Source organism: Podarcis pityusensis (assembly GCF_964106645.2).
Source record: "Podarcis pityusensis genome assembly, chromosome: 6".
Taxonomy (NCBI): Eukaryota; Metazoa; Chordata; class Lepidosauria; order Squamata; family Lacertidae; genus Podarcis; species Podarcis pityusensis.
In genome coordinates, this window is record NC_138030.1 from 73,043,393 (window position 1) to 73,070,521 (window position 27,129).

At 43.5% G+C, this 27,129-nt stretch overlaps 1 protein-coding gene and 1 long non-coding RNA gene across 3 annotated transcripts in view; one reads left to right on the plus strand and one right to left on the minus strand.

Moving 5' to 3' along the window:
- TGFBR3 (transforming growth factor beta receptor 3) overlaps window positions 1-27,129 on the minus strand; it is a 146,721-nt gene that overhangs the window by 5,631 nt on the left and 113,961 nt on the right. For both annotated transcript variants that reach the window (XR_013987217.1, XM_081008608.1), the window contains exons 8-16: window positions 26,138-26,327; window positions 24,519-24,829; window positions 23,780-23,929; window positions 21,098-21,238; window positions 19,671-19,841; window positions 14,620-14,916; window positions 11,623-11,743; window positions 5,586-5,627; window positions 2,842-2,949 (exon numbers count right to left, since the gene is read on the minus strand). Coding sequence is in view for 1 of the 2 variants with exons in the window: in XM_081008608.1 (XP_080864734.1) it covers window positions 2,842-2,949; window positions 5,586-5,627; window positions 11,623-11,743; window positions 14,620-14,916; window positions 19,671-19,841; window positions 21,098-21,238; window positions 23,780-23,929; window positions 24,519-24,829; window positions 26,138-26,327 (1,531 nt within the window). In the remaining variant the exon portion in view is untranslated. The remainder of the gene's footprint in view (window positions 1-2,841; window positions 2,950-5,585; window positions 5,628-11,622; window positions 11,744-14,619; window positions 14,917-19,670; window positions 19,842-21,097; window positions 21,239-23,779; window positions 23,930-24,518; window positions 24,830-26,137; window positions 26,328-27,129) is intronic.
- LOC308478775 lies at window positions 919-4,447 on the plus strand. Its single transcript, XR_013987253.1, has 2 exons — window positions 919-2,739; window positions 4,232-4,447. It is a non-coding gene; the product is annotated as an uncharacterized lncRNA (long non-coding RNA).

The window sequence follows — 27,129 nt, forward strand, 5'->3', positions numbered from 1 at the left end:
GTCTTACAAGGAACATCTCCATAATCTTCTTGCCATCATAGTTGGGCTGGATGACCCTCGAAGTTCTTTCCAAATCTACTAATTTGTGATTCTAATTTACATATGTGCATATCATTCATATCCTGCTATTGTTTTAAGGAGCTCAAAGACAGCATCCATTTTGTCCTCGCAACAGCCCTGTGTTAAGAATATAGGACTGCCCCACAGCTCAACAATGCAAACGCAAGTCTCCCTGGCACAGACTTTCCTAGGTTCTGTTTGCTGCACTATATCGCAGTGACCCTTTCCCCCATATTGAGTAAAATGAACAACTGTGACTTGTTTCCACAAGAGGCCTCCAGAAGGGATGGGATAGGAAGGAGTAGAAATAGGGAAAAATCTCAGGGGTCCGACTGGAGACATGAGAAGGGCCTCATCTTTCTCGTGAAACACTTATTTGAGGGACTAGATTAGGAATGATCTTGTGGGAGGTGGATATGCCAAAACACTTATTTAAATGTGTTAAGTTTTATTGGTGTGAATCCATAAAAACACCAACATTTCCTGCAATGCAGATTAGAATTTAGTCTGATGCTTTTTTGTAGCATAATGCACTGCTGTGCCTTTTAGCAGAAAGCCCTCTATGAAATTACTGGGTTCATGCCACATTTTGGGATTTTTCTCAAGTTCCTCACTTGAATGGGTCACTTTATCCTGTATGTACTTTATCTAACTGTAGGTCCTTCCCCTTACATTGCAAAAGCCATCTCTGTAAGCGAAAAGCCATGTTTAGGGAAGCTGGGGGTGTGGAGCTTCCCGGCACTAAAAATTAGGAACATTGAGTGCTGGCTGGGGGGGCGGGGAAGCCACCCTATTTCCATATTAAACACAGAAAATACAGTTGCTTCCATTCCCTTAATAGGGCCCCTGCAAGCCTCTGCCAGGAAAGTGCTCTGCAAACTGCAAAACTGGCCTATATTCCCAGCTGCTGGGTCCTATTACAGTTTTGCTGTCACCCATTCCACTATTACACAGAGCTGTGCAGCAACCACAGCGCACCAGATATGATCTGTATACATTTTGTTTTAACTTTGTGCAGAATGAATACCTTTTCGTCTTCAGGGGAAAAGGCATGCACAGCTGTCAAAGTCTGAATGCCAAAAATATATCGTCTCGTTTTTTTCTCCCCCCTCCCTCCCTTTCGCCTCTTCCTTTCCTCCTTTCTCCGGACAGCTTTCCACAGATGCATTTTCCCCTTTCAAGTATGGGGTTATGCCCTCTTGTCTCGGTGGCACCAATCTCTGCTGGAGATTAAATCGTTTCTCCATCCTCCTCCTCCTCTTCCAAAGGGGGGTGGGGAGAGAACTCAGTTTTTCGCTGCTTGCGGAACGAACATTATTTGCCACGGCCTCCAACTGCAGCACCTCGGCCTCCATCCATTCAGACCAGTACACGGAATGAGCCTGGCAGCCATAAATCTACACCGGCTAGTGAGATGCCCACCAACTGGTGGGAAATGGGAAATGTGGCTGGAAAAATGGGTCGAATTTGAATGAGTGGGTTTGCCAGTCCCTTTCCCCCTATTCTCTGTCAGCTTTGCCTTCCTCTCTTTCCTTTGGCACATGCCTCATTCCCTGGTTGCCATTGGGAGCCTGGGATTTTCAAACATACAAACAGGGCTTGAGAACTAATAGGTCTGCTGGCGGTTGCTGTAACAACAGCCCTAAACCAATTCTGAAGGTGGATGGCATTTGAGAATCTCCTAGGGGAAAGTTGCAGGTGCCCCTCTTTATTAGCTTCCAGTTCTTTTCAGCTTTCTGACAATACTTCTTTTGCCACTCCACCAAAGCTATTCAAGAGGAGGAACTGGATAGACTGGTAGACACCTGGGGCATGGTTATAATTATTTTTCTCCCCTTTCTTTTAAATTACAGCTTCTCAATGAATGTTCGCTACACGTTTTAGTCTCCCTCTGTCACCTCTGTTCATTCAAACAGATCCTCAGTTTTCAGAGTACAAAGCAAGCCCTCCCTTGCCATGCTTGGCTCAACATGACCTGCTTTGATTTAATACCCTTTCCCGCTGCTAAACTTAGATTTTTATTACAGTTTTATAAAACAGTTAAACATCCAAAATATACAAATCACGCAAGGCACACAACTAAAATAAAACCCAATTGCAAGTCTTTCCTCCCTGCTGCTCACACTTAAAATAAAAACAATACAGAAAAGTCAAATGGAAACCCATTCCTCTTACAGATTCAGTTCAAACATAAATAGTTTCATTCTTATTTAGCCTTTTCCAAACCAAAAACATAGTTACAGGCCACCAGTTGCGTAGCATGGGGGGGAGGAAGGGGGGGTTGGCCTGAGTGCAAAATTTGTTAGGGGTACAAAATTCCTGCACTTGGTGCTGCCTCAATACACACTTCCGTCACTGGGCTCCGTTGAAAATGGCTTCTCCGTGTAAACCAGGAAGTGACCTCTCCAGACAACAGAATGACTCTTGTTTTCTTATCTCTGTGGCTGTGATCTCCTGGGTGACGTGGATGCCTTAGGCAGCTGAATGCGCATGTGTACTCCATACATTTCCCTCCTCCGTGTGGGCCTGGGTACTGGCAACCCAGGCTATGCCACTGCTCCTCAGCTTTTTTTATCCTCTGCTGGGCTGGTACTTGTTGTGGCAGTTTATTTATGATTGGTAGGTGCCAGACTGGATCCAATCTGACTCAACATGCTTCCATTTGGCTGCTACCAGCAGGTGACCCACAGTCAACGTATTATGTTATTATGCGATCTGCGTGTGTGTGTGCGCGCGCGCACGCGCATGTGTGTGTGTGAGATCGAGAATTTTCATGCTCACCTGTGTGAGAATAGATAAACCACAGTGCTCCTGTCAGCAGCGCACCAATAACGAAGGCTGCAAAGGCAATGCCCACGACTGTCAAAGTGTCCAGGCCGTGGAAGACAGCTGTGAAAATGGAGAAAACAAATTAATTAAATCAAGAAGTACTTCTATTTAGAATCCTTTTTTAAAAAAGGAATTACAGAGTGAGAGAGAGAGAGCGCATTCTAAACAAAAAGTGTGCTTCCCTATGCATTTTGATTATCAGTGTTCAGCAGTTAGTAGCCCATGAGCCCATCAACTGGGAACTCAAATTTATTCTCCTCCTCCTTCCTTTGCCAAAAACAGACCCTGTGCCTCCTTTCATGCCCACCTGCCTTTGGGCCTCTCCCTATGTATGGTAAACAGCAACTATTCTTTTTCTTAACTGAATAGTGGCATACAAATATTTCTTATAAATAAACAGAGTCAAGGCTTATTTTCGGCCACTCCTCTCTGGAACTCATTTCCGGCACCTCTCAGGTGGGTTCCGTGGCCGTTCTAAGAGAACAAGGGAGGTGTTCGCGGTGAGTTCTGGCATCTTTTTCCCCAGAAAAATAGCACCAAATACAGTACAGTGGTACCTCAGGTTAAGAACTTAATTCGTTCTGGAGGTCTGTTCTTAACCTGAAACGGTACTTAACCTGAAGCACCACTTTAGCTAATGGGGCCTCCTGCTGCCGCCGCACTGCCGGAGCACAATTTCTGTTCTCATCCTGAAGCAAAGTTCTTAACCCAAGGTAATATTTCTTGGTTAGCGGAGTCTGTAACCTGAAGCGTATGTAACCCGAGGTATCACTGTAATGCAGGGGAAACTGCTAGTAGGCCACTCTGAGAGCAGATAGGATTGGTCTGCCAACCCCAACTGCCTGCTGAAACGAGCCACTGTATTGCACTTCAAGAGTGCACCAATATTTCTGGACCCAATGCCAACTTGAAGGAAAGGCTAACCTCCAGAACTTAGCACATCTGGCAGCGTGACAACGGTGTATGAGCCATGGGAACAAAGTGTGGAAGTTAGATGCGGTCAAAAATGTGGCCCTGAGCCACCTAAAGCCAGCTCAAGTTTTAGGCCCACTACATTTCCTGCTAGCTGCCGCTTGTTTTCAGTTTGTAGGACTAAAATAACTTATTTTCTAATGTTAGCAGACTTATTTTTAAATTCTCATATCCTTCAAGTATGTGCCTTTGGGATAGGGAGGGATTTAAAAATAAAAATAATTAAACTAGTGCCCTGCCAATTTTGCTCCCCAGCATCTTCAGTCGATTAGGTGGGGAGCGGAAAGGCTGTTAAGCTGGGAGGCGGTGCCAGCTTGAAAGTCAGCAAATGCATAAATAGAAACAATTGTGTTTTTTCCACTTTTGGCAGATGTTTTCATCATGGAAATCAGTTCCAGCCCATAATATTGAGCTTTCCCAACAGGAGAGGCAGGGCAGTTTGTACGAGAGTGCATCTGGTCCCTGAATGCATCGCTCTGAACACATGCTGGAAAACGACAGCAACTTCCACTCATCCTGATCTTTTACTTCTTTCATACAGACACATGTACATAATGCAATCCTAATTAATTTCTTTTAAGACTCAGTTTTATTATGTATTATTTCTAGGGACTAGGGGCTCAGTGACAAAGCACATTAACTACTACATCTGGAGCTAATCAAGAAACCAGAGGCCTTATTATATATTTTATGTTTGCAACTAGCTTCCCTGAATGGCCACTCTAACATACGAGTTCCTGTGCCACCAAAGATGCCAGACAGACAATTCTGTGCCCTCAAATGCCACAAATGTCCACATCTATACTGATGTGTGTGCGCGAACGCACCAGAGCATAAAGCAGCACCTCTCAGAGCAGGGATGGAGAACCTGTGGCCTTCCAGATGTTGTTGATGTTGTACAACTCCCATCATCCCTGACTGTTTCCCATGGTGGCTGTAGTTGATGGGAGTGGAAGTTCAATGACAGGTTCCATGCCCTTGTCTTGGAGAACTGGATTCAGGCCAGTTGCTGAATCCTGTTATATAAGCTCCTTTCTGCACTACTCTTGATTGTATTTGCTTGTTGCCTGCATTTATAGCTCATTTATTTCCCAAGGAATCCAGAGTAGCTTGTAAGGGCCCATCTACATGTTACATATGCATAACTGAACCTCAAAATCCAGCCCTCCCTCCTTTCACCTCTCTTTAGGAAAAGCCACTTTGGAGTAAAAAAACAAAACAAACAAAAAAATAACAACCCCAAAATACCATAGTCACTGCTCCTTCTCTGTTTAAAAATTCTATCTCTCTCTCTGAGTGACTTCCCGGGAGGGAAGAAGTTCTGTAATGTAATAAGTAGTTAGGCCCTTAGTTTCAGAACAACTCTGTGTGATCCAATGCCACAAAGTGAGGCTCATGGTTGAATGGAGATTTGAACCCGAGTCCTCCGTTCCAAACCTAACACTTGCTACCTCTCCAGAATGGCTTTCTGCAGAAGTACTATATTCCATAAAAACTACTTGCTCTGCCTCTGCTGTGAATAGCTTCAGGACTAAACACCAGGGGGATCCCTCTCCGGTGATAGATAATACAGACACGCAAGTAATTACATTTGATTCTAGGTCCTTTAAAATACAAATGAATGCCTTATGAAGTGAAAGATTTCAGTTGATTAGCAGTTCGACACTTTACCACCAGAACGCTCTGGTGCATTGCTGGAGAAGAGAGAGGCATGTTTAACTTACGTGCTAATCCTTCAGGAGGTTTCGAGTAAGAAGGAGGTTTATCTGTTAAAAAAAAAAAAGAGAGAGAGATGAATGATCCTCGCTTCAGCAAATTTTATACACTACATAAGCAATTCCAATGCAGAGTCTGCAATATATTATGAAACCCAGTCAGAACTGATTCAGCCTGGATTAGGGTGTACAGGGGGAAAACCAAGTTCCCTCTCAAAACGTGCATACAGCGTTGTTACATAGGTTTAGCAGGTGGTGTGAAAGCATCTCCACCCAGCTGCTATTGGTTTTCTCCTGCAACAGCTCTTCATCCCCTTTTGCTTGCATCTCCTTCCAGTTGATGATGGATTTGGGACCACCATCTTATTCATTTCCTGTGTGCAGGAGCAGGAGCCTCATGCACCTTGCTCTTTCTAAGCAGAACAGGCTTCGAGCGGCAATCCATACCTATTACATAATGGCCGACCCACACAATACTGTGTATCTCTGGAGAATAAGGGTGAGAAAATTCGTGAAGAACAATGGGACACATCATTCCTTGCAGCGCCACCTCCCTGCTCACTGTGATCCTACAACTTTTCAAATAAACCTTGTGATGGCCTAAACTTATTTGTCCTATTAAAAAAAAATACAAAACCCTCAACATGAGCTGTTTTGTCAATCCTGGGGAGTGCGACTGAACATGCTTCAAAAAGAAGGAATCCTTAAAGTGGAAAGAATGCAGTAGGAGACAAGGTAGCCTTGCATATATTAGACTAGGTAGACTTTTAATTTTGTTTTTTAAGGAGTGAATTCAGCATTTATGTGGATAAGCAAGGAAATGATTGAAAATGATTGAAATGATTGAAAATTCTCATGCTTAAAGGAAAGGAGCTTCCCTTGTATTAAGGGAATTATTGTTGTTCCTTGTATTATGGAAACTGTTCAATAGGTGATCATCACAGCAACAGCTGTCTTTCATTTTCCACCTACGAGAGGTGCCAATTTATCAAAAATCCTGCATTGTTTTTGCTCCGCTGCAATGTGATTATTTAATTACACTTGCATCACAAAATTATTTGCTAACATCCCATATCATCTCACATGTGTTCACCGCTGCAGTGTGGAATGAGAAATACTAGGATGCAGGAAACCTGCAAAAGTGGATGGTTAAAAGAAAGCCATGGGCCGGCTCTGTCAGAGGGACCAGACTGCTTGACGAATTCCATTGGGATCTGGTTCCACAAGACAGTGAGCTGAGCGTGCAGCAAACAGCATTGTAAAACAAAACCTGGCAGGGTTTGTTTTCTCCCAGACATGCGACATACCACCCCATCAGTACTAATGGGTGTCACGTGCGTGACTTGCGGAGGGGACTGCAGACATCCTGAACTGGACGTTCTGTTCCGACTCCCTGGCTATAGAGCCCTCAGGCCTGGCTTCTGGTGCAGATCTAACAGGAATGGATCCAATAATACAGTACAACACTACAGACAATAGCTGGCCTGCTTTGCATCAAAGTAGATGATAATCAACTTCTTGGAGATGTAAATGCTCTTGTTTAGGAGTTTTGCAGACCTACTACCATTCGTTTCCCAAGGCTTGCTGTTCGTTTACAAGGGCAGTTAACCCCAAGAAAGGATGCTTTGATTCAGGATAGAGAAAATGCACGCCAACAAAGAAACATTATCCATACGCTGCTGCCCACCACACTGGACAGCTGAAAAATTCCAGGACTCATTCCACCAAACATTTCACAATTAATCCATCCTGACCTCTGTGCACCATGTTCTGTATCACACTATTGTCTTCTTATCTAGTTGCAAAATACATTTAAAAATAGCAAGGAACTGAAAAAGCCCAGCACTAGATTCCTTAGCGAGTCAGAATTGCCACCCAAGTTACTATCCATCCCCAAGTGGATTGTTCCAGTTATTGAAATCAATGGAAGACTGCAGAGCAGGCCTAGAAAGACTTAAACAGCCATGCATTTTTAATTCTACTGTTTGGAGATCAAATATTTTGGCATTATCCTCAGTTGGATTCATTTGCGTTAAGACCAAAAGAAAAGAAAAAGCTGCAAGACTCAGTGCAGCCTCATGCTGCTAAACAGAAACAGTTGCTTCTCAAAGTCCCCCAAGCAATGCTCTATAGTGTCCCATGAACTGCCAAAACGTCCAAAAAGCACACTCGGCAGGACTGAGGTTAAAGGAGTGCTGATCCTCGGCTTTTAAATCTCCCTGGAAAGCATTCCAGAATTTCAAACAGCCCTAGCATGCAAGTGAAAGATTTTGATCTGCAAGAGAAACCACTGAAACCCTCTAATTAAACTGCCATGTGAACACTAAACAAGAGCAGGCAAGGCTGATGCTTACTGAGAGGTCTTAAAAATAAGTTTAAATATGCATCCCTGCTGCTGCTGCTGCTGCTGCTGCTGCTGTTGTCAAAGGGGACCAAGGAAAGGATATTTTGCACAGAGGACTATACAGTGGTACCTCGGGTTAAGTACTTAATTCGTTCTGGAGGTCCGTTCTTAACCTGAAGCACCACTTTAGCTAATGGGGCCTCCCACTGCTGCCGCGCCGCCAGGGCACGATTTCTGTTCTCATCCTGAAGCAAAGTTCTTAACCTGAGGTACTATTTCTGGGTTAGTGGAATCTGTAACCTGAAGCGTATGTAACCTGAAGCGTACGTAACCCGAGGTACCACTGTACTGTTAATGGTTATTTCTCCACCGTTTACCGTACAAAGAATTGATATTGATTTTTGCAAACACATGCAAATTGTACCCTTACATGTCTGACCTGTCTTCCTCTTTTCAATGTCTAAAAAAATAAAATCTATTTATAGCCGCCTTCCCCTGTCAATCACGTTCACATTCAAGCGCTGCCAAAGTGTAAACATGGAATACAATGGGGTGTGGCTGCTGTTGCATGCTGACAGCTTCTGGAAGCCACAGGTAAGAGATGAGTGCAGAATGGGGACTAAAGGTGGATAAACTATCCCTGAAGGAGCATGACATGTCCCCTATCAGATGTCCTACCTCTTCCTAATACCCCATACATGCCAGTAAACAATCACACTTGGGATATTTTTAAGACCAATACGAATCTATGGCTCCTCCAGTTTTTCAGATCTCTGGCAAGTTCGGATAAATAGTAAATTAGCAGTTTCCATATGTCAAGATGATTTGATGCTGTCATTTTGAAAGACAGAGCAAGAGCAAGAGCAAATTGAGGAAGACAAGAGTCCCTTTACAATTCTTGTCAGTTCTACCCACACAAACGCTGCATTTTTGCATTTTGCAGTTAGATTAACTTCAACCAGAGCCAGGGCCTTTTCAAAACTGGCTCCGGCCTGGTGGAACGCTCTGCCTCATGAGATCAGGGCCCTGCAGGATCTGATTTCTTTCTGCAGGGCCTGTAAGACAGAGTTGTTCCGCCTGGCCTTTGGCTTGGAACCAATTTGATTCCCTCCCCGCTCTTTCTTTTTCCTTTCTCCTCCTGTGACGAGGCTGCATTTTAATATTTTAATGTTTCAATATTTTAATGTTGTATTTTAATCTTGTTTTTAAGTTGTACTCATTCAACTTGTTTTTATTATTGCTTGTTAGCCACCCTGAGCCCGGCCTTGGCTGGGGAGGGCGGGGTATAAATAAAAATTACCTTATTTTTCGCCCCATAGGGCGCACCGGCCCATAGGGCGCACCTAGTTTTTGGGGGGGGAAATAAAGGGGGAAAAATTTTTATTTCCCCCCCAGGTGCGGGGCTGGGGCGGGGGAAGCCCGAGCTTCCCCCGACCCCAGCACCCATAACAGGCTGCTATCCGCAAGCCGTGCGAGAGCTGTGCGACTTTGCGCAGCTCTCCCATGGCTTGCGGAGAGCTGTGCGAAGCCCGAAGCCTGGGGCGAGCTGAGCTCAGCGCGCCCCAAGCTTCTGGGTGCAGGCAAGCTCTCCGCTAGCCGTAGAAGAGCTGCGTCTCCCACGGCTAGCGGATAGCTTCCTGAAGCCTGGAGAGCGAGAGGGGTCGGTGCGCACCGACCCCTCCCGCTCTCCAGGCTTCAGCGAAAGCCTGCATTCGCCCCATAGGACACACACACATTTCCCCTTCATTTTTGGAGGGGGAAAAGTGCGTCCTATAGGGCGAAAAATATGGTATTATTATTATTATTACCCATCTGAAATGCTGGAAGCTAAATAGCTGCAAGGATTCTAGAATCGGAAAAGAATGTCTATTATGAGAGAGATCCTGTGTCGAAATTATGTAGTGTATTTACGCAAATCTAACGTGCCATCAAATCAAACGTGTACCTCTGTTTTCAAAACCTTGAAACCAAAGAAGTATTTGCTGGCGTATGTAAATGCGCCATCAAATCTAATGCGCACCCTAATTTTGGTGTTGCAATTTGGCCAAAAAAGGTGCATTACATTCAAGTAAAAATGATATTCTGTTTCATAAAGGGCATATTGGTATCGATCCCACTAAGAGTTAATGAAACTGACTGGTGGCAAAGTAGTTTTTCCATAGCTTTCAGGCCAAGGTGATGACAAATCACAATCTTCCTCCAATTGCAGGAATGCACTGCCTTTCTTCCAGACCATTTTATGTTTGGGACAAAGCAGTGGTAAAAGAATGGGATCTTGAAGTCAACAATTCAACTATGCTTAGCATAAGTAAGATGTATCTGTGGACAGAGTTTCAGTGCTATATTTCACAGTACTATGTTCCCCTCCTCCTTTAGAATGAAACAAATGGGACTTCCAGGAAAATATGGTATTATTCATATGCAAATGTGTGCAGATTTAACTGACTGACTAATCAACTAAATCAGCAAAGTTGGTAAGTTTCCTTTAATCAGGCAACAGACCCAGTTGGAATCTAAGTTCTGAGTGACATCACCAAAGTGCTTTTCAACTGAATGGAACAAAAGGATTAATTTAAATTGTCAAAATTGGTGCTATAGAAAATTGGCCTCAGTCCTGGAGGTCATGACAGCAAGTCCCACACTCCTGCCCTGCAATGGAACCATTTTAGGACAAGCAGGTGGAGGCTATAGACAGTCTAACATACAAAGCAGGACGAATTATTCCCTGAACAACCCACAGATGGTCAATTATGGCAAAAAATTAATAAAAAATAAAAATTGAAGAAAGGCCCTGAAGCATGAGTCTACTGGTGAACAATTTGACATAACAGTTATTTTTCCCTTTGAGGCCCATCAACCACAAACAACAATCAGAACATTTAAACTGTATTATCCCAATACTTACCTTCCGCAACTCCAAACAGGCTGAGGTCTTACACATAAATGGCACTTGGCTTGTGGGAAAATTGTGTGCAGAAGAAACACACATCCAAGACGATAAACTACTTGCCCACTGCAATACCCCCCACTTGCACACAGTGGACAGGATCCAAGTAACTATTTAGAAGGGCTCAGGGGCCGAATATCTTTTTAATTATTTTATTTGAATCACATCCTGCATCACACAAAACTGTTGTTTAAACTCCCCAGCTCATTTTCCTATAGGGAGAAAAAATGTGGAAGCTGTCCAGGCTCTGGCTGGTGAAGCTATGCTCCCTGTGGCTGCCCGCTTTACAACAATATATATTACCAACAATATACCGTACCGGTATATTACCAACAATATACTGTACCATGCTTTAATATTTTTAATACATTAGAAGTTTCAATGTAATTATGATGCCTAAATAAATATTTACATACAAGTTTTAGGGGTCTCAGCAATAATGAACTGCTGGAAGCAATTGCACAGAATTATTTAATGTTTACAAATCCCATATTGTTCTAAAGCATCAGAAATGCGTTTCTTTCCCAGCCAAACTGTATTTTCATAAATATGTATGGGAGATAAAAGAGCAAGCAAATGTTAGCGCTCAAAGATGATGGCGTCCTGTAGCCTGGGAACAATAACGCCATGTAACAAAACTCTATGTGCCTGGAGCCTTTTTTTAAAAAAAAAGAGGGGAAAAACATTAAATCAAGTATTAACATATTGTCTAATGAAATGCACTTCTGTTAATAGATTCAAAATGTATTCAGTACCTTCTGGCTGCTCTTTATGAGATATCACAGCAAGGGGTTTGGTGAAGGTTTTCTTATTCTGCATCATTGCTAGGATCATATCAACACTAAGAAAGCTGCAGGCTTCATCAGGAGGGATGCACTAGAGGGATGAAGAGAACATGTGGCTTGTGAGATCAGGGACTCACTTAAAACTGCTACATTATCAGAATAGGTGCACAGCCGCTTCACTATCAGCAGCAGTCAGAGATGTTTAAGGAATAGTCAACAAAGTATTATCACAACCCCAAGTCATGGCAATCATACTCCAAGGAAGCCCCAGCAGTTGCATTTCAAGATGTAAACACTGCCTCAATATTTAGAGGACCCATCAGTCATTGAGGTTGCCAAGGTTCTCCTCCATGGAATGCAATCTTGTGATAGGGCTACTGGTGTAGCTTTTTCTATGCCCAGTTAAGAAACTGGTCCAGATGTTGCTTTAGCAATGCTGTAGAAAGCATTCTGGGATGTGGTGGCGCTGTGGTCTAAACCACTGAACCTCTTGGGCTTGCCTATTGGAAAGTCGGCGGTTTGAATCCGTCCAATGGGGTGAGCTCCCGTTGCTCTTTCCCAGCCAACCCAGCAGTTCGAAAGCACACCAATGCAAGCAGATAAATAGGTACCGCTGTGGCGGAAAGTGTTTCCTTGCACTCTGGCACTTGTCAAGGTGTCCCATTGCACCAGAAGCAGTTTAGTCGTGCTGGCCACATGACCCAGAAAGCTATTTGCGGACAAACGCTGGCTCCCTCGGCCTGAAAGCGAGATGAGTGCCGCACCCCATAGTCGCCTTTGACTGGACTTAACTGTCCAGGGGTCCTTGACCTTGACCTTATCTTAGAAAGCGTTCTATCCCCTGCTTCCTGTCAGCATCTTGTTTTTGCACAGTTTACTATGCAAGTCAGGGCAGGGATATTTTACGCCCCCCCCCCCAATCTTTGCCAGCTAAAGCTACTGATGTGACTTAAGGGCAGAGAAACTCACAATGTCAGAGTCCCACTCCCATGACGAATTCTACCAAATGACACAACCAGAGAAGATTGATATCCAAGTATACTTATTTGAGAATGGGTGATCTTATCCACTTAAAACAAATGAAAAGCTTTCCTCCTCAGGAAAAAAAATCCCTTCTCCACACAGATATGCTGAATGCTTCCATAGCAATGAATTTTCTATGCAAATGCAGGATAAGCAATAAAAGGAATGCAGAAAACAAGTCAAAACACTCATCTATTTCCCTTCAAAATCCTCATAAGGCAGGTCAACCTAATAATTCACACATGGAATTTCAAAAACAATAGTGTTGTTATATCTCAGCAGGATCTGGAAAATTAATGCTAATGCATTGTTTACAGCTAATGCCATGAGCATTTAATATATCTGGACCACTCCTGTAGTGGAAAGCAATTTCTGTTTATCACCTGTAACCATTTAGTAGAAAATGCTCATTGTGCTGTCAAGAGCCACAGCAGTTCTCACAGGGAAAAACTCAATAAATACTCTCCCAATGCTGCTAATTGCAATCATTCATAAATGTTAATATTTATATATGGTTGACTGCTACATTATTTTGGAGTTGCTACGGTGGAGGGACATGCTTACATTTATATCTAGAATACATACTTACGTGTACCTGTGACACTTTAGGCACAAAAGCTTCAGTCACCATATTTTATGGAGAGCTAGAACATTGGTTAGGAGAATGAGCTGTGAGCTTGCAAGTGCTCAGTTCGAATTTACTGGTCAAACATAGGCACGCAACTAACTCACAGCTTCAGCTCTTTATCTTTAGTATAGGGATAATATAATGTGGTCCTATTCCACATGTATATGCAGCATTTAGAAAAAGGAAAATATTCTATAGCAACAACAGCAACCTATTGTTACGCGAGGGGGCCAAAGGGTTCCTGGCAGCCACAATTCCAATGTAAAGATTTGCTGCAGAAGTGACATTTCCCCTTAAGCGCTCGTCTATGTCAGCCAAAATGCCTTCAGGAAACTAAATTCCCATCATATGAAGTCACACCTCTATGTTTTAACAGCCTGAGGTCCCAGAAATATAGCTTCACGTGATTATTCTGGAAAGCTTAGCTTCTTAAACAAAAAACTTTATTTGCCATCATGACTAAAATGAAAAGCTGCTGTAAAAACGGTCCAAAGGGGAATCCTTTTGCCAATTTCTCTTTTGGTGACCAGGTGAGCATGTAACGCTCAGTCAAAGCATGGCTCTGCGACAATCTTCACTCTGGAAGCTCTCACATTTGTTTGTTCACACCAAGTCACAGGCTGGCTTAGTGTTATGTGTGAAATGGGCCAATAATTTCTGCAAGCAAGCAAAATAATTTTGCAAGCAAGCAAGCTATTTCATTACATTTGCCTTTCCCTGTCTAACTGTTAACTGATTTCTCTTAAATAAACCAATGCTTAGCTTCTGTGTCCTGGCATGACATGCCACACAGATGCAAAGCAGATGTGTCATATCTAGATGGCGACCGATGCTGTCACCGTTTTTACAGCAGCTGATTCTGTCAGATTATAAGACTGGGCAGTTACCACTTCCTCACCTCTCTGAAGAAGTAAACCTGAGCCTTGTTTTACTGCCATACGTCCGGGTTTCCCCCGACACATCTGGGAATAGGGCTGCAAAAATGGCATCCGGGCGTATTTCTGCAGAATTGGCAAAATCCAGACGTATGGCAACCAGGGCTCAACAACTTTGGCCAAACAAACAAACAACCTCAACAACTTTGTCCTGATTTTCCCATTTTGGGGAATATAGCAACCCTACTTAATTGGTTTTCTTAGCGAGCCCTCCATGCTATACCTCAATCATATAGGTACCAGTCTATAGCTGTTGGATCAACCCTATAAGTCTTTAACCTACATTTGTGTCTTTCAGTTTAGGACCAACATGGCCACTGTCTTCCATGTTAAATGCAAGCTAAGTGGTCTAAATCTTAAGGAAATTTATCAAATACTGACCTTGGCCAGCTCTTGAGTATATTTTTCTTTCTTTGTGCACAAAGTCACCTCACAATGAAGAAAGAGAAGGGAAGTGTTGAACACGGACCTAAACATAAAGCTAAACCGCTTTCTGTCCATTTGTGCATTTTGCATTGGAAAATTAGCTGGGGTGTTGTAGAATGTTACGGATTCATCTTTAGGACAAATGTTTTCAATAATGGTGTACTCCGACATCTTATCAGGGTATGAATGTGGAGATATAAAGCAGGTTTGGATTGCAAAGCTCAGGGATTTTTCAGCCTTGGTCACAGAAATCTGTAGCAGGAAGAAAACAGAATTTGTAATTAATATGTTACATTTGGCTTTTTCTTAGAAATATCAACATTTTTAATGCTTTGCAGTGCAGGTGTGATAACAGTAGAAAAGTAAATCAGAGATTGCTAGCCTTGGCTTATAGGCATTTGTTCCTTGGACCCACCTGGAAATTCCAGTGAAAATATATCCACCTTTGCCTAATCTCCACTTTATAAATAGCAGAATGCAGAAGCACAGTTAAAAATTTGTTGCATTTGAAATGGTTTCATAGCACTAAGAATCTTTCAAAATCAAGGTGTCTGTAAACACATTTGAATGGCACAATGCAATCAAACTTATTCATGCTAGGAGTCCAATAAAAGGGATTGTAGCAATATATAAAAAGCAGAGATTAGGCTAGGTGTGTTTGACACACACAAACCTTGCACTGGCCTGGGTAACACATAACCCTAAGCCATGGCTTGTTTAGCTTCATTTTGGTTTATCTCTATATCTAAACCCACCGCAGTCAACTATGGCTTGTTCGTGGATGGCACACCAGAGCCTGAAGATTGGTTATGGATTTTGGGTTACATTAACCATGGCTTCACGTAATGTCAGAACTTTGCTTAATCCTGGTTTGTTTTGGTGGTCCTTTCCAGAGGCTCACATGACTAGGGAGGTGCAAGGCAAGAAACATAACAAAACCAAACGTAGGCAAAACAAGCTACGGTCACTTTGTCAGTTAGACTTATCCTAGGTTGTCTAACAAACCATGGTTAAAACAAGCATGGCTTCGTGTGATGTGCTAATGTAGCGACTGTGCCTTGACAACTGATTCCATACCGCCCCAAATACCCCAACACTGCCTGAGGAATGGCAGTTGTGTTGGAGCTACACCCAACAGTGAAACCATACCACTGTAATTATGGTGCCAGATGTGCTCTGGATATGAAATTACCTTCATATACTAGACATCCAAGGAAGAGCACCTAGAGGAAAGGGCAATTTAATCAGCCTTAAGCTCTATGTCAGAATCAGAATACAAGACAGATGGTTGCTGCTAAGGATAACTAGTTGGCATGAGTATTTGACATGCCACATGAGATGCCCAACTGTTGTTTCGAAAAATGGCAGTTTTTCAGAAAAATAAATAAAAAATCTTACTTTGGAAAATTGAAGAGAAAACCCACTTCATCCTCAAGGAAACTTGAGACATAGGTTTTAGAAATTATGACAGCTTTTGGCTGCAATCCTAAACACACTAACTAGGGAGTAAGTGTGCCTTATTGAGCACAGCGGCACTCATTTGAGTAAAGTTGCTTAGGATGGCAGTGCATAACACTTAACAGGTTTCAGCCTATATTTACTTGCTTCCTTGTTTTCTTTAAGCACTTCTCTGCAACAATAAGAGTTAGAATCTTATGGTGAGTTTATTATTATTATTATTAAAACATGTGGTATTCTTATAGGGGCAAACAAGAGCCTGAAGACTGCATGAGACCGACCCATTTGAAATAGCAGGTATAGCTAATAAGGGGCCTTCTGGATGTTGTTGGACCACAGCTCCAATCATCCCTGACCCTTGGCCATGCTGGCTGGGGCTGATGGGAGTTGTAGTCCAACATCTTCTGGAGGGGAACACATTGGCTACCTCTGTGTTTGAGAGTTACTTGGAGTAGCACACTACAATGGGGAACTATTATACCTCTACTTGGAACGGTCTCTCATTGAAAGGCAAATATGGGGTGTGCATTCTGTGGATTTTTGCCTTCATACAGTTATTAAAGGGGCAAAACTACTGTCCTTTAAAAAAAATGGCAACTGCCAATGGCCTACTTCCATATTATTTGACTTTTAAATTTTTACTTTGGCCCAAAACTTCCTGCTCTGTCTCATACAGAGAGTAGGCCCATCAGAGAGGAACTGTACATAAAATTGCTATTACGAATCCTTTGCCCTTGTGACAATTCAGGTTATAAATTTAAATAATCAAATTGTCTCAAAAGAAAAGAAACCGAGGAAACCACATATTAAAGGCCATTACTCCAGAGATAGTGAATTAGAGGTGCCCTGCGTGTAAATAAAGAAAACCAATCTGTTCAAAGTGTCTGTGCAGAGGAAAGAAACAGAGAGTTCTTACAGATTATATCACGGACAATTTATTGACTGTAGAGACTAGCATTTTGAAAACAAAACAAAAAAATAATTTCTGTCACTGTGGGATGGGGAACAGATGTCAGGCACAGATATAAATTTTCCACTGTGTAGAAAGACGAAAACAGAGCTTGTGCCAGGACAGGTGATGAAAAAATTAGAACATCTGTCCAACTAACTAACAGTTGGGCCAACTGGAGATCTGGAGTCAGTGGGATTCATCCAATAATGACAAAAGAAATTACCGTTTTTAGTAGTGTAAAAACAAACTGTTTAAAAAACACCCGGCCCATCTGAAGTGTGTTTCAGTGCTGCTTCAGTTTTGTGACCTAGGGCACAATCCACACACATTCTCCATTGCGCTGGCACTGCTCTTTGTGCCAGAGCCGGAAGCTGATTCCCAGCAAAATTCAAGCATATTCAGAGCCTGGGAGAACGCAGATCCCATTTGCCATGCAACAAATTGTTGGTGCTGATGGCAAGATGGACTAGAGCTCTTGCGACAGAGGGCATCCAATATGCAGCTCCTCCCCAGGGGCCGTTCCAACTGCTCCCACAAAAGTATTGCTAGTTGCATGACACAGTGGTACACGCTCCTGATCTCGGGCCTGGAGACAGTGGCGGCTGAGGTGTACCAGAGCAGCATTACACAACTCTACAAATGCCACAGCGGGGGTGGGGGGAGTAAGGTGCAATACACAAATGGCAAATGAACTCAATTGTATAGCTGGAAGCTGAGGAAACAATTCAAGTAGGTAAATGGGTTGTTTATTGGGTTGTTTACATTTTTATTTTGATTATATATTTCATGCTTTTAGGTTGTGATTTTATCCTGTGAACCTCCATGAGACCTGTGGGTATAGGGCAGTATACACATAATAATAATAATAATAATAATAATAATAAAAGTAGTAGTAGTAGTAGTAGTAGTAGAGGTAGCAGTAGTAGTAGTAATAGTAAGTTAAAAGTGCACCCAAACATAAAAGTGGAAGCGGTCCTTCCTGTGAATATCTCCCTTCTAATGCATTTAATGGCATTTAAAGGGATTTCCAATAAAGGTCACAATTGTGTGTGGAGCTGGTCTGAGCCCCGGGGCGGGAGTCTTGTTAGAATAAAGCTGTAAAGTCAAATATGACAGTGTAAGTCTGGCAGGCCCCCAGCAGGGCCACCAACATATCCTTCTGAGTCCCGGGGCAAGTGTCCCCAGCTGCCCAGCCCCACTTCATGGGCCTGCTGGGAGGGTACCCCTGGGGCCATCATGGGAGGGTGGTCACAACTGCAAGGTAGGCAGAGCCCTCCCACCATTTCTTTCTGAGCTCTAAAATCCAAAACTGTATCCTAGCAGTGTCTGTCACCCCCTGCAGTCGTATTCGTAAAAATCCCATCATTCAGCGACTCCCTGAAGTCTTTTCTGTCTATTTTCTAATGAGAAAGAGAGTCAAGACCACAGCAGTGCAAATACTTGTTCCACGTGCACACTTGTCCCATGCTGCCCCTTCCAGTTTGTAGGGAAGTACAGTAGTAAGAGGGACGCGGGTGGCGCTGTGGGAGCCTAAGACTTGACAATCAGAAGGTCGGCGGTTTGAATCCCTGCGATGGGGTGAGCTCCCGTCTCGGTCCCTGCTCCTGCCAACCTAGCAGTTCGAAAGCACCCCAAAAAGTGCAAGTAGATAAATAGGTATCACTCTGGCAGGAAGGTAAACGGCGTTTCCGTGCACTGCTCTGGTTCGCCAGAAGCAGCTTAGTCATGCTGGCCACATGACCTGGAAGCTGTACGCCGGCTCCCTCGGCCAATAAAGCGAGATGAGCGCCGCAACCCCAGAGTCGGCCACGACTGGACCTAATGGTCAGGGGTCCCTTTACCTTTACAGTAGTAAGAGCAGGGCATATACTTGGTTAAGTACTTCCACGCCCAAATCCATAGTGGGCGTAGCCAGATCTGGTATATTGCCTTGTACCTGTCGTCTCTCCAGCTCAGTGCAGTTGTGAGAACTTTTCAAGAGCACGAGAGTCAGTGTGGTGTAATGGTTAGAACCAAACTAGGGATGGTTACATCCGCAAAGCCCAGTCCCTCTCACTCTCGGCCTAATCCATCTCCCAGGGTTGATATGAGGATACAAGGGTGTGAGTGGCAACAGGGAAAGGGGAAGCGCAGCATTATAAATATCTGGATCTCAATCCAGCTTAAGGTCTGGGACAGATAATATCGCTCTCTTGCAGGTGGAATTAAGCCACACTGCTAAACAAAATGGATTCTTATGCTTTGCCGATGGCTCTTTGTACAAATGTTAGAAAAATGTTTTGATTGTGCTTTGCCAAAGAGCCAACCGTCTTCAATGGCTGCTCTTTCACAGAGGTTTCGACGAGGGTGACACACGTATTTGCATTATGCTTGCCCACGCTGAGAGGAGTCTTTGGTCTCTGCTACAAAAAGCATTCTCTCTCTCTCTCTCTCGTGATTTCTACAATTTCCCTTTTCAGAAACCGCAAGAGAATACATCTGTCTGCCTGAGGCGACAGCGCAGTTGCAGCTCAGGGCAGGCAAGAACAGACTTAGCTGAGCTCCCATGTTCTCGGAGAACATTTCATGGATTTCCATTCGTGTCACAGTTCATTACCTCAACAAAAATCTGGCCGTTCTCTGCAACGGAGAAGAACCCTTGGGTTGGAGTACGGAAGAGGCCTGTTTCGTAAAGTTCCATGCCGAAGGTGACGTTGCCGATGCGCGATTCAGGTGAATAGTACTTAGGAGATTTAGGAGCTTTCAGCTGATGGAATGTGCAGTTGAACTAAAGCAAGCAAAACAAAACAAATTAAGGATGCAGAGAGGAGAAATAACATCGTGGCTGTGGGGCAGTCATAGGGACAGAGGGATTCATCATCAGGGAAGTCTTGCGTAGGTACTTCAAATAGCTCAGTTAGATAGAGCATGGTGCTGATAACACCAAGGTCACAGGTTTGATCCCCATAAGGGGCAGCTGCATTTTCCTACACTGAAGGGGCTGAACTAGAGGATCCTCAAGGTCCCTTCCAACTCTGATCTACGATTCTATGACTTCTGCTTGTGCAATGGGGCTTTCCTCCTCTCCTTCCCCTGTGCACCCCATGGAATGGGCTCTATGGGGGTTGGGGGAGGAGAAGTGGGATTGTTCTACCAGGCAAGCTGCAATGCTCGCGCAGACAGAACAACTGGAGGAGCACGACACTGAATTACACCCGTAGTGTTTTGCCAATACATACAATCATCGGCTGCAGCACACTCACATAAAAGGATATAGACCAGTCTATAGAAGTGTTTATTTCAATATTTGGAAATAAATAGTGGTTCACAAAAACAGAAAAATCAAAGTTTTTGCCAAGGCCCAACTATTCCTCCAGTGCTTGATTCAGAAGTGATTCCTTCCTTCTGTTTTGCTTGGCTCTCTAATTTGCCCGTGCCTGGTACTACAATGACACCCCCAACCCCCCCCCCCCACTCCTCTACAGCAATCTAACATGGCTATTTCTGACTTTCATGATAAAAGAAAATTGCTCCATCTACACAGAACAAAGCAGAAACTTTAAGGGTCCTCACTTTCCTCCAGAGTCCAACAATGGACAACTTTTTTTTTTTTTTTGCAGGTAAGGGAGACAGAAAGGAGGACTAAATTGATATGGGCTCATGGCATGCTTTGAGGTTCTTAGGGCACACAATGAAGAGGACAAAAGGCTTATAAAGGATTAAAAATGATAAAATCATGGGGTAGTTGTTACTGCTCACCATGCAAGAAGGGCATGGACAGAAAGCCTCTAGAACTGCTCTGAAAAGGAAGCAAAAAGGTTTGCTTCCTCTGGCTCCTGCACTTCTCTGGTATTTTTTTTTTGGGTGGGGGTAGATGAAGGCATATACTGCATAAGCATCAGGAGAATTTTGTGTCTCAGCTCACAACTGCCTGTGCACCACCGGGACAATTTACTCCACACTCTGGAAGTCAAGATCATAGTGAGTTTCGTCCCTGTTCCAAATTTTCTTTATGCAGCCAGACTGTGGATAATTGTTACATACCCGAACAATTTCAGTCCTGCTGGAAATGACGACGTCTGTTTCATCAGTGTCCCCAGGGAATCCATTATCCCCTGATTCCATGTCTTCATAGTCAACCGCCCAACCACTGGCCTCAATTGGTGACGGCACATGGATAACAATCTTTGACAAAGGAAGAAAAGAGTAGAAAATTTGTCGTTCTATCAAAGCTGTTTAGGGAGGAGTTCCACCTCACTTGCCCCCTTGAGTCAGAAACATGGATCAAGAAACGTTGCTAGTGGCAAAAGCTAATCATGTTATCAGGGCACCCTTACAGGGATTACTGTTTAACCCATCTGCACCCTGCTCTTCCAAGGTGATTTCTCCCCTGTTATCCTCACACCCTGTGCAGTAAGTGAGGCTGTGATGTAGTAACTGGTGCGAGATCACCACTGACTTTGTAGGGATTTGAACCCCCATCTTTCCAGTAAGCCCACCACTGAATCTCTAAAGGCAAGCTTGGAGCAAGTAAAAGGAAATGCCTTCAGCTTGTTTCCAAATCTGCAGCCTGCTTGAGCAATAAAAGTATTGCAGTCTGGGCACTGGTATGTAGATGAAGATACCAGCAGCCCCAGCTCTGCTTCTGGTAAAGCTATGTACTCAGCATTGTTAACAAGCAATGGCTGACTGGACTGGACCTACTTTTCAGTAAATCAGCACAAGATACAACTGAGCCAAGAGTTTTGACATGGCAGTTCTTCTTCTTTTTAAACATACAGACATTTCTAACTCTTCCTTTAAAATAGTTCTTTTGCTTTCTAGTTTTCCTTCTCATTTCTGTATCCTGCTACAACTCCCACACTGGGCTGTGTTAGGCATCTCCTGCCCACTTTTCACACACAAACATTCCCCACATATTCTGTTCCTCTGCATTTCCTGACTATTCAGCTTTTCCTTAACTCAATTTCGTCTGTTTGCTCAGATGTTGGGGTTGTTGCTATCCAAAGGAGCAGTTCTACTGTTTTCAGGCGTTTACTGCGTAATTCTATATCTGCTTTGATGGTGTTGAAACTGGCCTGAGATTCAGTACTCAGAAAAAAAAATCTGAGCTTTGGATCTTGAGTAAAACTTAAGTCTTGGCATGTTTTGGGTTAACCCACCATCAAAAATGGCGGGGCAACTGCTGAATTGAGATCCAGATGTGCATTTTTCCACAGCCTGTTGATCCATGGTTTTTGGTTGGGTACATCTCTAGATCAACAGCCAGAAGGTCTGGCCAAATAAAGGATTTCTGGAGTTTTTCTCTTTTTAAAATTGGACTAGGTTATGTCTGATCAGGTTGCCTTCACTGTATTTGAGTTGGACAATAAGCCCTTCAGTATATGCCAAAATTGCCACTATGTGCTGAAATCTCATAAGCCAAGAGATGTCCTTTTCTGTTAACCTGAGCTGGCCAACATCTATTCACGATCATAGTGAAAATGTTGAGCTAGTGCTGAAGATAGAAATCTTAGAAGTGGCGTATGATTTCTTGCATACCTGCTTAGCTACTTGGAAAATCAGATTATGAACTTGCGATTCAAATTTCAGGTGCTGAACATATATTAACCGTAATTTAAAATGCACTTAACAAAAACTAGTGTGTGCTAGGTAACCATGCCATACATTTTTCTTTACAATGGAAACTTATTTGAGAGCTGCCAGGTTGATGCGCCAAGTTCAGGCCCTCAAACAGGCTATTACTTACTGAACCACTGTTCATATGTAACAAAAACAACAACAACTGGCTTGAACAGCAACAGGAGAACTGTTACAGATCTAGCCTGATCCTGAGAAAGGAACTAGACGTTATAAGACATGTAAGCTGTCTGTTTCCATCCTAAACACCACTAGATTCAAAAACATTAATCCAGGCTTGTAAATAGCCACTCTCCTGGTTGGAAGAATTGCCTCTAGACGCTCAGGCAAGACAGCTGGCTTTGCAGCCTTCTCTCGCACTCTTGCAGAAAAGGGGAAGATGTACTGTTTGATGGGTAACCAGACTTCTGCTGTGGAAGTGGCACTGTTTCTCTTCACCTCCCTTCTGGGAGCATGAAAAATCAGTTAAGCATGCCCAGCGCGGCACAGAATCTCTCTGTTCTGAAGGCCCCACACTGGGCTGTCTCTCTACTCATTACATAAATGGAGATCAGTAGTTACTTTGGACCCTCCAGATTTGTCTCTGAAATGTAGTGGGTTCTGTTCTAAACACAGAATAACAGCTAGCAGGTCTTGCCTTGCTTTCTTTCCCAACAATAGGAAGCAGATCCTATTAGCCCAGTTGAGTTTATCCGGCTGGGCAAACACAGTGAAGTTGGATTCTGCATTTCTGCTAGAATAAGTGGGGCAGAAAGAGGATGCAAGCAGAGATGACTAGCTACTTTTGCTTTCCCATTCCATTAGAGAAAAAAATGGATGCCCATGCTCCATCAATGTAAGTTCATTGCTTTCTATCTACTGTGGAAAGCTATTTATCTCCTAAAGTAGGGAAAGAAGCGAGAAGCCATCACTCAAGAAAATATGCCTGAAATTGCATTCATATACATGAAACGACAGGGACTTCTTGCTGTTAAGCCTGCCTTTCTATCATTACATTTTTTTTTACAAGAAATAAAGTATCACCAGGACAACAACAACCCTATGATTGCAAGATACAGACAATTATTTCTGCTGTAATAGACTCACAGAGTTCAGATACACGTTATCCAAGGCATAGGCTATTCGTTGAGTCCCACAATCATGCAGCGATGACTCCAAAATAAAATGGGTCTTGTTTGTCTTAGCTCTACATGTAGGATCCAGCAGAGAGAGTTGTGTACCGATGTAACCGCTAGCCTAAAAAAGGGAGAGATCACGATGCAAAATTACACCCCAAACTACAAATCAGGGCTTTAAATGAAGCATTGGGTTTTTTAAAAATCTGACTATTAAGCATTTTTATTTATCATCTTGCAAAATTCTGTATTAAAATATTGCCCTCCAAAAGTGCAGACTAGTCAGTTTATAGGCTATTCAGTCTGGTGGAAAGGTAAGTATTGTATGCACAAAATAACACACCAGAGCACCACTGCAGTGTTTCATTTTATTGAGAGGTCCGCTGAGATGACTGTCTGTAACTTTAAATGATTTATTTTCCAAAGGGAGAAAAGAAGATAATGCATTTTGGAGCATATTTTAATCATCTTTAAGTTTTGGCTGTGACTTAAACGGGAACAATTGCTTCACAATTCCAGCTGCAGTGAATGCAGTCCTTTGACAGCCTTGGGACAAAAGCAGAGGACTGATCACTGGTTGGGCAGATAATGTCAACCATATGTTCCCTTGTAACTGTGGGGTTAATACGCAACACACTCCATAGTTTATTCAATAGTCAAATCACTCTATCCTAGTTTGTTCCAATGTGAAATTAAGAAATCATACCAACCTCCAGTGAGTCTTTTGCTACAGCTACAATCATGGACGTGTCATCACACTTCACCGTCAGGGCAACATGAACGCTACCCTGAACTTCTTCTGGTTCTGAGACTTTTGGAAGGAGGTGCTCAAAGCCACGATTGGTCCTAATTGTGTCCACCATATCAGTTGATGGCAAGTTTCCATCATGATCTCGATGGAAGTGGAAGTCAAAACTAACGCCTTCGCTTGAGGGCGCAAGTGGAGCTGGCAGTGGGTTAACGCCACGCAGCAGCTCCTTCAGCTCTGGTGGGAAATGGTCTTCCTCATCATTCATCTCTTCTAGAGAAAGACAGAAATTTGGAGACATTATGATGTTCCTTTAGTTTCTTGTGACTCTGAGCTAAGCTACGCATGACATCAGGGGTTGCCAGCCTTTTTAAGCCTGTGGGTGCTTTGGGATTTCTGAGTAAGTGTTTTGTGCACTGCTCCTCCACTCACGTCTCCCCTGCAGGATTACACACTACTTTCCCAAGGGATATGGTTAAAAGTTGGATCCAGTGGAAATAATCTGAGCCTTGGAAAACACATTGAGATGTCAGAGGAAGTAAGAAACAGCATCACTCTTCCAACTTGCTCCTTCAGTTGTATCTACTTTTAAGGAGATTCTAACTAAACATCAGGAAGACCTTTCCGACGGTATGAGCTGCTCAACAGTGGAACGGACTCCCTTGGAAGGTGGCGGACTCTCCTTCCTTGGAGGTTTTTAGCAGGGCTGGATAGGCATCTCATGGATGCCTTAGTTGAGATTCCAGCACTGCAGGGGGTTGGATTAGATCAACCTGGAAGGTCCCTTCCAAACCTGTGATTCTATTACAATAAGGGGCAGTGGCAGGGGGGTTCAGAGACTTTCGTGGGTGACAGGGGAAGACCTCAGGGGTACCATCGCACCCAAAGGCACCACACTGGCAAGCCATGCAGTATGTCAAAAATGCTATTAGATCACTCTGATAGGACCTGCCACTTCTCCTTCTTAACAAAGAAGCATGGGAGGCTTCCAATACATTTTAGGACTGCAGTGAACAGGGAGAGTTGCCATTTCTTGCAGAACATCCCATGCAGCTGCTGTTTGCCCCCAGAAGGTAATACACGTAGCACTTTCAGGGGCAAATAGCAGACGGGGTGTGGGGCGAGAAAAAGGTCTTCAGAAGTTAGCAGATATCGTTGGTGTCCCTAGCTGAAGCTAGTGACCTTCCCAAAAAATCAAATTGCAAGGCTAGCAACTTTATTTCACCAATGTAACATTCATCCCAGGGGATTAGATCCAAACTTGCCCCTCTGCAAATGAAAGGGCTGCTTCTGTTTGCAGAAGGGCCTTCAATCCGGCAGAGGCTCCCACTGGAGAAACGGGGGTTGGAAGCCATTTTCACCAATTTCCCGTTCCCCCTGCAGCCTCCAGCACCAATTTGGAGCATCCAGTAGGTGGGGTTCTGCTCCCTGGAAGTCTTAATTCAACCTAGTATCTCCCGATCAAAGCATATCTCCCATTACAACTCTCAAGGCTTTAGTGAATCCAAGCCTCTTGAGGGGAGGAAAAGGACCAAGAAGCGTTCAAGAAAAGTGCTGCATACTTGATACAAGCCAGCCTACCAGTGTCCTCAAGGCGTAGATGGAACCTATTAGCAACAGGTGCTTTTGTATAGGAAGTAACTGGATGGTAGCCATGGTCATAAGCCCACGTAATCAAACTCTCATGAGAGGAGGGAATATTGGAAAATATGTTTTTAGTCATCACCATCGAGCGTTCCGTTTCCTTTCCAAAGCCAACACTGTTTGCTGCCTGCGCAGAAAAGGAGATAACATTAGGATTCTGGATGAGGCTTTTCCAAGTCTTGTAAAACCATATGTCAGGAAACTGATATTTTTACCCCTTTCTGGGGTAAAAAATAACATGAAAAGGAACTCCTTTCAACGACTTCTTTTCATCATTTCTGCAGCGAACTTTTCTTCCAGGCAGACTGATTTGGCATCCCACCACAGAATTGTGAAAAGTTTGCCATGGATGAGGCTAAATCCCCACACTTTGCTGGGACAGTATAATTACTTAGAGCCACTGCATCATGTCAAAATACAACAACCTGTTTTTCTCCCCCCCCCCCCGCCCCATTGCTTCTCAATACAATGATTTTTAGATAAGGGAAAAAAGTTCTTGATAATGTGGAAGGATAACAAGGACTGTAAGTAGCTGTAAGAGCTAAAGCATATCCAGGGCTTGTAGAGGCTGATGTGTAACGGAAATTACATGAAAGCTAATTGAAACAACTTCCATGTTGGGATTGTCCCACTGGCTGTCATGACATGTTAAGGGGCTCATTGCATGGATGGCCTCTACTCTGCTACTGGATGTAACGAATCTAAAATATGCGCTAGACGAGTCAAGGGTTCTCCAGATGTTGTTGGACCAGTACTCCCATAGGAGCCAACTCCTGGGGCCAAGATCCCTTCAGCCAGGCCCACCCAAAGTTAATGGTCATTGCCATTCAAGTGTGTGTGTGTGTGTGTGTGTGTGTGCGCGCGCGCACACACACACACACACTGTATCATGTAATCTACTATGCAGGGAGGGGCTTACCTCCTCCCTC